Below are 10,451 nucleotides of genomic sequence, written 5' to 3'. Positions count from 1 at the left end.
TGAGGAGTCACAAGGCGTCTCCTCTTTGTTGAGCTCCGGAATTTACTCCTCGAACCAGCGGGCACTTCCTGTTTGTTACGAAGGTGAAGGAAACAAAGACGCCTCATATGCTTTGCATCCGTACAATTGAGCCACGTGTGGCCACTGAGTACTCGAAATGAGGCTGGTCTGAATTCAGACACACTGGATTCTGGAGACTTAGTACAAAAAAGAAGGAGCGTGAAATACCCCCCTAATAATTTAAAACACTGATTTCACATTGAAATGATACTGTTTTGCATACCCTGGGGCACGTAAAAGTCATTAGAGTTAATTTCATCTATTGGCTCTTTTTAGGTAGCCACTAGAAAAGCTACAGTTTCCCGCATGGCCGGTTCTGAGCGGGGCTGCTGGGGTTTAAAGGGACAGTCCCTCGCCCCACATCACAGCATGTACGTCTCCCCTCACCCTGAGGCGGATCTAAGCGTGAGCCTCTGGGAAAAAGGCTGCTTCCTATTTCAGTCCTCCCCAGGGCTGAGGAAGTGACCGCGCTGGTGGTCAGGTCACGAAACCTCTGGGAGGTCACCCACAGTGACTCCGCGTGGGGACGCAGCCCTTGGGAGAAGACGGCCAGAGCCCCCGCCCACGTTTCCAGAGGGTGGTGGGCTGGCCAACGGGCAGAGACCCTGGGGCCCCGTATGTGGGGCACCCGGGCCGTGCTGGGAGTTCTTCCAGCGTCCAGGCTGTCTCAGAGCGGGGAGGTCTGGGGAGCTCAGTCACCTGAGTGTCGGACTTCGGCTCAGGTCGTGATCTCACGGTTCATGGGTTCGAGCCCCACGTCGGGCTCTGTGCTGACAGCTCGGAGCCTGGAGCCTGCTTCCGATTCTGTGTCTCCCGCTCTCTCTGACCCTCCCCTGCTCTCTCTCTCTCTCTCAAAAATAAATAAACATTAAAAAAAAAGAAAGGGGGTATGAAATGACATGCATCTGATACACCAGGTTGCTTCATCAGCGTTGCTGAGAATCCAACCTAATTTCGCTCTGAAAAATGACTCCACTCCACCCCAGTGAGAGGCAGGCTGACGTTTTCCAGAAGAGTAGATACACAGCTTTTGCATCTAAAAGAACCCATTTAATTTAATTTTTTTGGAAACCAAGTAATTGGAAGAACTCATTACTGAAATGGTCCTTTTAAAAAATTGTTTTTCATCCAAGATGGGGCAGAGAGGTTTTTTTTTCCCTCACCTTCTCCTCAGTATTTCATATATTCGCTGAGTGACAGCTTACAGATGGCTGTCTGCATCTCAGGGACTTTTTAGACTCTGTGATTTAGAAGCATGTGGCCCAGGTTGATACAATTATCTGAAAGTTGAATTTGAGTTCCGTCACAAATGAACATAATTAATTTGATATTAAAATGTAATCATATTTAAAACAAAATCTTGAAATCAAATACTTTATTCTGAATAGAAACGTCCTAAACATGTCTGGTTTTAACCAGAATCAGCAACTCTGTTTCAGATTAGGGTAAGGGATTTATAGAGTCCATTTACCATCGGCTTGAAATGACCCTGCGGGTAAGTGGCTCTCACTGGTGCTGTCCCGCCCTCCTTCCCTAACCTAAAAGGGATTTGAAACATAGTTTCTAAGACTCCCCTTTTTGAATGTGCAAAACTGACAAAGTTGTGGGTTAGGGAGAAGAAAAGACAGTGAAGAAATAAATATGGAAATTAGCAAAAACCAGTATTAAGCGTATGTCTTTATGAATAAGGCTTAATCGCACACTTCATTTTGCAAATACAAAAGGGCCTTTTGAAATGTATTAATTAAAGTTAAATGCTTTAGACAGGCGGCTTTGTAGGGCCCCGTCCTCACCTCATTAGCATAGCATTAAGGACAGCCAAGGAAATTGGGTTAATAAAGCTGGATGTGGCAGCAGAGCGGCTGGGGTGAACAGGGAGCCGACAGCCGGACTGCAGGGTGGCTGGCGGGCTGCGGGTGCGGGGACCCCTGTAGTGGCAGAATTCTGCCCCGTGCCCCTGACATCCCAGAGACAGACCCCCCCCACACCTTTCCACAGGTCAGGTAGCCCCTGGCACCAGCTTACTCACCCATGCCCCGGCCTCCTCCCCTGGAAACGCGTGGGGGTTGGTGCGGAGGGGGCTTTGCCGGTCACCGGAGCTAGACCAGGCCCTTCCCTGACACCCCAGGCCAAGCGTGGTCGTGGGCACTGAGGACTGTCCTCCACGCGGCTGCCTGCAAGCGGAGAGGGCGCCCCGTGGTCTCCATCCAACTCCACGAGGGCTGCACCCCGGCGGGGACGAGCTGGCGTCAGCGGCGGTGGCCGGGGAGCCCAGGGGGCTGTTTGGGGGCACAAATCCCGCAGACTTGGAGACAGCCGGTGTCGGCTCACCTCTAGAGGTGCGCGCCTCTAGGCAGGCGGGGAACTAAACGTAACACACTGGGACTCGAGGGGGCCCCGAAGCTGCCAGCCAGGGGTCTTCTTAGGGCAGCTCCTTCCAAACGCCAGTTGGGGCTGGGTCGGGTCGCGACGGGGTCGCGGAGCCTCCGAGACCCGAGGTACCCGGCGCAGGCGCCACGCGGCCTCGGGAACACGCCCACCAGGAGCGGGCCCCGCGGTCTGCAGTCCGGCGGGAGCAGACGACTTGGGCGGAGGACGCGCCCGGCGGGGCTAAGCTCTGTCCCCGCGCTCGGTGAGAACCGGGCTGGCGCCCAGCAGGCCCGCTCCCCCGGGGTCACGCCGCCGGTCCCCGCTCCAGCCGCAGTCCTGGTTTTCTTTTCAGGGTGCGTGGCGATGCCCGGCCAAGCAGGGCAGGTCCGCCGTCCCGTCCCGGGCTTGGAGCCGGAAGTCAGGAGATTGCCCGGGGCACGCACCGAGGGCTCGGGGGGCGCGGATTCCCGTGTTCCGCTCTCCACCGCGCCCAGACGTGCTCTGAGCTCGCGGCCCTACACGGTTCCGCGCGCACAGGCTGGAAGCGACTTCGGGCGCCTTCTTCCGGTGGGTGGGGGCCGGTCGGGGCAGGGTGACACGGTCGCGGGGTGGGGGGGGTGGGGTGGCAAGGTAAAATGTGAGACGCGTGCGGGAGTGGGGGCGGCTCGGGGCCCTCACGGCTTCTCGTTACAGTGTTTGCAAAGCGCCGAGGGCGTCCCGGAGAAGGCGGTGCACTTGTCCGGGCAGGGCAGCGGGGCGCCCGCAGAGAAGGGGAACACAGCCGCCTGGCCGAAGGGCGTCAGGGGCGCAGCGGCCACGGGGCCCGCCAGGCCCTGGCCCTGGTTGAGGTAGGCCACGAGGCGCCGCATCTCGTCCAGGGCCTGCGCCTGCATGAGGATGTAGTTCTTGGCGAGCAGCAGCGTGGCGATCTTGGAGAGCTTGCGCACGGACGGGCTGTGCGCGTAGGGGATGACGGCGCGCAGCCCGTCCAGCGCGTCGTTCAGGTCGTGCATCCGCCGCCGCTCGCGCGCGTTGATGCTCAGCCGCAGCGAGCGCTGCTCCCGAGGCCGCCGCCGCCCGTCCCCCGCGCCCCCGGGCCCCCGCCGCCGCCGCCGCCGCCGCTGCTCGAAGGCGTCGTCGTCGTCGCTCTGCTCGCCGCTGCTCTCGGCCGCCGCCGGGGCGTGGGGCGCGGGCGCCGCGGGGAGGTCGCCGCCAGGGCCCGGCGCGCCGTAGCCGCGGGCCGCCTCGGGCCCCCGCGCCGCCCCGTAGGCCAGGCCGGCCGTGGCCGCCGCGTAGCCGTGGCTCAGCGCCAGGTACGCGTCCCCCGACAGCGACTTGAGCTCGGCCATGGCCGCGCGGCCGGTGCAGCTCCGGGCTCGCGCGTCGGTCCGGCTGTCGTCGGCGGCGGTCGGTGGGTCGGTCCCGGAGCCTCTCCGGCCGCCCGGGCCCCGCCTCCTGGGCGCCTCGTCTCTCCGTCCTCCTCGTCCTTCCTCCTCGCTCCCTCCCGCCCTCCTCCTCCCCCCACCCCTCGCCGCCGCGTGCAGGGCCGGGCGGGGCGGGCTGGAGCTCCCACGCGCTCTCGGCTCCCGTTTTAAGGTGCGGAGGCGGCTGCTGGGACTTCGCGGCCATCCAATCAGAGGGGACTTGGTGACCGCCTGGCTCCACCGGCGGCGCCTACCGACGGCCGGGGCGGGGACCGCTGGATGCAGGCAGCTGGAGGTCTGCGTGGAGATGGGCTGGCGGCGGCTTTACCTGCATCTCCGCGTCTCCGGCCGATTCCTGCCTCCCCGGGGGCTGCGGCCGCACGACGCCCGCGTCTGACGCGGGCACCTGCCTCAGCCCGTCTTGTCCCCGGTTCTTCTGGCAGGAGCCGGCTCCGGCGTCGCGCAGGGGTGGGAGCGGGGAGCGCGCAGCACAGCCCCGGACACCTGGCCCCTCCCCCCCCCCCCCCCCCCGGCCACCTGGCCCCTCCCCCTCCCCGGACACCTGCCCCCCCCCCCCCCCCGCCGGAGCAGGTGCGGAGCCCTGGCCTGGGGCCTCCTCCGGGGTCTTGGGCGTGCAGCCCGGGTAAGTGCCCCACGGAGCCCACGTACAGCCGCGTAACCGAGTTTGCGCACCGCTCACTCCGCTGCCCGCCCTGTGGCGCCATCGGGAAGTCCCTGGGCCTGTGGTCCCCGCGCACTTTCCCCGGATGAGTGCCTCCCTTTCCACACTCCCCCAAGTCATAGTGGCTTAAAGCAGGGATTGGACTTTGAGGACAAAACTTACTTAGGATAAACGTCTTGTTTCAATTTTCTGGTAATTCAGGTGTGAGGGTGTCTCACACTTGTCCAGGGGCAGAGAGGTTTTCCCATTTGTCCTTGCCAGGGTGTGACCTCCGTGGTGGAGTTGGGGAGGGTGGCCAGTGAGACACTGGGGGTGGAGGTGGGAGGAGTCGTAATTCTGGCCAACACTCCCCGCCCCGGGGACACTAAGGTGGCATCCCCAGGTGGGCGCCAGACCCGATCTTTGCCTGGGGGCCCAGGGTGGGGGGGTGCTGCGATGTATGAGGTCCTATTCTGCAATTCTCCCAGAGCCTGCAGGGGGGTGGGGGCTGTGCTGGTCACTGGGCTCAGCTTCCTCCGTGTGAGGGGCGGGCCGAGCTGGGAGCCCCCACCAGGAAAAGTTCTGGAGGCGGAGGGGAGGCCTTGGGGACTAGTGCCAGAGCTCTCGGAAGGTCTGAGACGATGGGAGTAACCATGGAGTTTCTAACACAGGTTGGAAAAGCCCAGAACGGCTCAGACGGGGCAGGGGAAGGAGCTGAGGGCGCCATGGTTCCTTCCTCAAACCCTGGGTCCCTGTTTGCAGAGTATGCTGAGGGAATGATATCCACGCATGGCCAGCGCACCACCAGCTAACTTTCCTTCGCGTTCTTGGACGGAAAACCACCCAGGTGTTGAGTGCACACTGGCTTCTGGGGCTTCCCCTGGAGTCTCCGGGCTGCTGCTGCCTCTCGGATCCGGCCCCGGTGGGTGGAGGTCCTGCCAGCCTCAGCACCCAGCTTTTTGGTTCTTCCAGTGAGGGGTGGAGGCCAGGACCCCAGACTTTCTCCGGGTGGGAAGCTGCCTGGAGGCCCGGGAGCTGGTGGGAAGGCTTGCTTCTGGCTCAGCCCAGAGACAAGTGTCACCCTGGCCTCCAGCACGAGACCTTGGCAAAGTGGCTTAGTGTCTCTGCTCTCCAGGTTCCTTCAAGGAGAGAGTAACAGAAATGGTGCGTGTGGTGTTGAGTCCTCAGGGAGGTGAGTAGGTGCTGTGGAGTGAATGGCTAAGAGCCATTTGCTGTCTGGAAGGTTCTGGAAATCCAGCAGTGACTGGGATCCTGGCTCTCAAGGGCTTCTATGCTCTGTGCTGGTGTTTGAGGGCAGGAACCTAGGGGTAGGCCATCGTGGAAAACCTCAGGGCGTCCTTGCTCCGGGCCCCGCATGGAAATGAGTGGAGAGGAGCTACACACAGGCTGAGGCACCTGCCTGTGCTGGGGCCTCGTGGTTGCCCTCGCTGTGCGTTCAGGAGGGCAGGTGTCCCCCACAGCGTCTCTGGGCCCAGAGCGAAGGTGGGCCCTGTCTTTGGCAAGGACGAGAAGGGTCAGGGTGAGGCCTTTCTGAGAGGGGCCTGGGCTGAGGTCAGTCACAGGCCAGCTCTGGGGACAGCCTTGTGTGGACAGGAAGCCGTGGTGTTCAGGCCGTGGTCTGAAGGGTGAGTGGCTGTTAATTAGACCAGGGGGCTGGGGGCGGGGGCATCCGGGCTGTCAGAAGGAGTGTGGCATGTTGGAGGACAGCAGCAGCCATTGTGCTCAGGGAAGCGTTCTCTACAGGCCACTGTGCTCTGGGGGCTGGGGACACTTCCTCCTGGAGGTCCCTCCAGGCCTGGCAGAGCTGCAGGGGAGAGGGGGTGACAGGGGACACAGAGAGGTGGGCCAAGTCCACAGGGGCCCTGAGGAAAAGTGCATCAGACGATGTCCTGCCTCTGGGGCTCAGGACCGACTGGAGGTGATGGGGTTGAGGGGACGGTATGCTACGGACCCAGTGGGGGCATTTGAATCACTGAGGGGTGTGTCAGCAGAATACCATGGTGACCGACATAGTAACTGTGCAGGTATGGTGAGGTTGGCTTTCCAGTCATGGCCTGGATCTCTCTCTCTCTCTCTCTCTCTCTCTCTCTCTCTCCATACAGACGCATAGAGATAGAGGTGGAGACAGACAGGCAACGGAATATTATTCAGCCACCAAGAAGAATGGAATCTTGCCATTTGCCACGACGTGGATGGATCTGGAAATACGCTTGAGCAAAATAAGTCAAAAACAAAGACCCTATGATTTTACTCACATGCGGAATCTAAGAAACAAACAAGAGAAGGGAAAGGAAAGAGCGAGAGACAAGCCCAGAAACAGACTCCTCAGTGCCGAGAACACCCACGGCCACCAGAGGGGGGGGCGGGGGGCGGGGCTTAAGGGGAGCACTTGGGATCGTGATGAGCACCGCGTGATTAAAATAAAAACTTTAAGGGGCGCCTGGGTGGCGCAGTCGGTTAAGCGTCCGACTTCAGCCAGGTCACGATCTCGGGGTCCGTGAGTTCGAGCCCCGCGTCGGGCTCTGGGCTGATGGCTCAGAGCCTGGAGCCTGTTTCCGATTCTGTGTCTCCCTCTCTCTCTGCTCCTCCCCCGTTCGTGCTCTGTCTCTCTCTGTCCCAAAAATAAATAAAAAAAAATATATAAAAAATAAAAATAAAAACTTTAAAAAATGGAAATAAAAGATTTAACCTTAAAAAAAAAAAGGCCTGGAGCAGAGTCCCAGCCACGGCTGCAGGTCAGCGTCACCCGGGAGGTTAGGTTAAAGCCGGCGTCCACGTCGCAGCCGGGGACGGGCACCCTGGTCTGTGGTGGGCATGGAAGTTGGGATGTCTAAACCTCAGGCCACGGCCATTTTCTAAATGGCCCCGTAACCAAGCACCTTCAACGGCTCGGAGAAGGACCGGAGGCAGGGATGGGCCCACATCTGGAGCCCAGGACCCTAAAACAGCCTTCGTGGGGGGCCCATCCCCCACAGACAGAAAAGCAGCTTCGAATCCCGGCGAAGAGCGCGGAGAGGCACCGTTTTTTGGTCAGACGCTGCCACCTGCTGGCCTCCCAGGAGATTGCGCCCCACCCGCTGGGCTCCGGGCCTCCTCGGAGTTCAGGGCCAGGGGGATGCCTGCTCTCCCGCCCTCTGGGCACCTGCTCACCGGCCGCAGGAGGCTGCTTCCCAGGTTCCTGTTGTCTGTCATGCTGGTCACTGGGTTCATGGTCCCGGGGTTTGGTGGCTCGAGGCTGGCCCTGGTGTACACAGCCTGATGAAGCAGATCTGTCCCGTGGCCCAGGTCTCCCCAGCTCTGGGCCCTTCACCCTTGCAGGCAGGGGCAGCATGGGGTGAGGTAGGGCTGCACGGACTCCACCGCTTACGGGTAGCTCCGCAGCCTCCCTGGGCCTGTCTCCGCATCAGTAAAGTGGGACTGTGTTTGCAACTGAAGGCTGTTCTGAACAGTGGTTCCTCCGCCCTCCGGGTAGCCACTCTGGGTCACGCAGGCACGGTCCCTGCATGCGGCCGGCCTTTCTGCCGCAGCCAGGCGGGGACAGTCGGATGCCACAGCCCCCGGTGGATGGCGCCGGCTGCCCCTGCATCTGTACTTGTTGGGTCTTGGGGAAGGGGGGCCGGTGGGGCAGGTGGGGGCCCACGTGGAACACAGTCACCTGGGGGGCCAGGCAGGCAGGCTGGGGCAGGGGAGCAGCAGGGAACACAGCGCTGGGGTCCCCAGAGCTCGCTGCTGCGTGGCCTCGGGCAAGCCACACTTCCTCATCTGCAAATGGAGGGGCGTCGAGACAGGACAAGGAGAGGCCGTGGACACACCGCGTGGAACTTCTGGGGGATTCCCAGCCTCAGGGGCGGAAGAATCCACCAGTCAGTGCTGGGAATGAGCCCTGCGCGGTAGGGTTCCCGTCTCCTAGCGCAGAGCATCCTTCTCATTCCTACACCACCCGTGACGTTTCAACCGTTTCGTGTCAAACACCACTAACAAACAGGAGGCCACGGTGGCCGGTGTGGGGACGTGGGGCGTTCACTCACAGAGGTTCTCTGAAAGGTGCCTAACAAGCATTTATTTCAAACCTCTGAATGCTTTTATTGATTTTCTTGCACATCTCTGCACCCGCTTTCCGGTTGGGCTTCGTTTCTGTGATATCGCTCTAGTTGCAACGAGGTTGCAACTCTTTGCGGTTTTGCGTGGATGGTTCCCCGGGGACAAGGTCCCTAGGGGCAGCCAGGACCACCTCCGGCTCGCCCAGCAGGGAGGAGGCCGGGTGGTTCCTCTGGGATTTCAGGCGGGACTCTGCCCCCCGCCCCCGTTGTCTTTCCGGGTCTCTGGTGATGGAGGAGAGTGCCGCTTAGCTCATTTTAGGGTGACACATGTCTCTGTGTACCCCTTACCAGGTGCCTCTAGGCAGCGCTTAGTGCACGCCCTCAAAGCCCCCAGAGTCTGTGCCACAGTGCCCAGGGTGGTGGTCGGCATCTGACCCACCTCTGCCCTGTGTCACCACACTCTTCTTGGGGCAGGTGGATGGACTGGTCCTGGTCTGCTTACAAGAAGCTGTTTTTTAAAAAATGTTTGTTTATTTAGAGAGCAAGCACGAGAGGGGAAGGGGCAGAGAGGGAGGGAGAGAGAGAGAATTCCAAGCGGGCCCTGCACTGCCAGTGCTCGATCCCATGGGGATCCCATCGGGCTTGGTCCCATGAACCGTGAGGTCATGACCTGGGCCGAAATCGAGAGTGGGACCCTCAACCGACTGAGCCGCCCAGGCGCCCCCAAGAAGCTGTTTTTGGTCTAGGTGTTGTTAGAAGCTTCGCAGAACTACAACCTTTCACATTTTTACGGCACTGGGCGATTTTCAAAGGATTCCGCCCTCTCCCCTACGAGCAGGCACTGAGCCAGGCCCGTCCAGGCTGATGAGAGAGGCTTCCCTGAGATGTAATTCACATACGACACGGATCGCCCATTGAAAGTGCACATTTCAGAGGTTCTCAGGATGTCCCCGGTGTTATGCATCCCTCACCACCTCACAATCTATTTTAAGACACTTTTATCACACAAAACAGACACCCCGTATTCACCCACCCGCTCTCCATTCCTCCCCTCCCCCAGCCCCTGGCAACCACCCGTCTCCTTTCTGTCTGTGTCTGTGCCTCTTCTGGACATTTCGTGTGACTGCAATCATGCCTCGTGGGCTTCGCTCACTGAGCATGCTACTCTCAGGCTCCGCCACGCCGTACGAGAGGAGGTTTTAATGCGATGTGGCCTCGTGATGAGGCACGTATGACAGCTCCTGGCCGCCTCTCGAATGTTGCTCACGACTCCCAAATGCTGTCCCACCAGCTGGACCTTCGGATCCCCCGCAGAGGGGACACCTGCTGGGTATTCGGGAAGGATGCCGTGGAGACAGGTGCAGCACGCATCGGCATGAATGTATCTCCTCAAACTGTCTCCTTGGTTCGTGGCCCAGCCGCTGACCTAGAGCAGTACACAGAGAACAAGTCGGTGTACCGGCTCGGGCAGGGTTTCCGTGCAGGCTCACCCTCGCCGCTCTGCTCCCTCTTCTCCATCACCAGGTTCCTGGCTGGTCCGATCTCTTTCCACCCACAACGCCCAGCAGCTGTCACTCACCTGCGGCAGAGTCCCTGCCACTTGGGGGTGCTCTAGGCCGTTCACACCTGCGCAACCCCGTGCTGAGCCCCACCCCACAGTGCCCCCAGCACTGGTGCCAGTGATGGGTGATGTGGGGTGTTCCTGGTTTCAGCGCCTTGGCTTTAGACGTCTGCCCACTTGGAATGCCCCTGCCCATCCCATCGGGCTGAATGTACCTCCTCCTCCAGGAAGGCTTCCTGACACCCTCCCCCCAGCCCCCAGCTGGACAAGGTGTCCATTTTTCGTGCTTCATTAGGAGCGGTGAGCTTCGCCAA

At 60.6% G+C, this 10,451-nt stretch overlaps 1 protein-coding gene across 1 annotated transcript; it reads right to left on the bottom strand.

Moving 5' to 3' along the window:
• Nucleotides 1-927: 927 nt before the first annotated feature.
• BHLHE23 (basic helix-loop-helix family member e23) lies at nt 928-9,006 on the bottom strand. The gene is made up of 6 exons (XM_045443812.1): nt 8,925-9,006; nt 8,129-8,298; nt 7,687-7,791; nt 7,283-7,339; nt 2,090-4,151; nt 928-1,340 (listed from the first exon to the last, which is right to left on the bottom strand). Exons 1-5 carry the CDS (start codon nt 9,004-9,006, stop codon nt 3,105-3,107), a joined length of 1,461 nt encoding a protein of 486 aa, XP_045299768.1. The 3' UTR covers nt 928-1,340; nt 2,090-3,104.
• Nucleotides 9,007-10,451: the final 1,445 nt, after the last annotated feature.

This window comes from Leopardus geoffroyi, chromosome A3 (genome assembly GCF_018350155.1).
Source record: "Leopardus geoffroyi isolate Oge1 chromosome A3, O.geoffroyi_Oge1_pat1.0, whole genome shotgun sequence".
Lineage (NCBI taxonomy): Eukaryota > Metazoa > Chordata > Mammalia > Carnivora > Felidae > Leopardus > Leopardus geoffroyi.
This window is presented reverse-complemented; position numbering and strand designations above follow the sequence as displayed.

What these genes read in the sequence shown, in the direction of transcription:
- BHLHE23 (XM_045443812.1), bottom strand. Translation starts at nt 9,006, where the DNA reads ATGCCGACCACCACCCTGGGCACTGTGGCACAGACTCTGGGGGCTTTG. An exon ending in CCTTCCCCAAGACCCAACAA is followed by an intron (nt 7,792 to 8,128) that starts GTACAGATGCAG and finishes CTGCTTCATCAG; the next exon opens with GCTGTGTACACCAGGGCCAG. An exon ending in GAAGCAGCCTCCTGCGGCCG is followed by an intron (nt 7,340 to 7,686) that starts GTGAGCAGGTGC and finishes TGCCCACCACAG; the next exon opens with ACCAGGGTGCCCGTCCCCGG.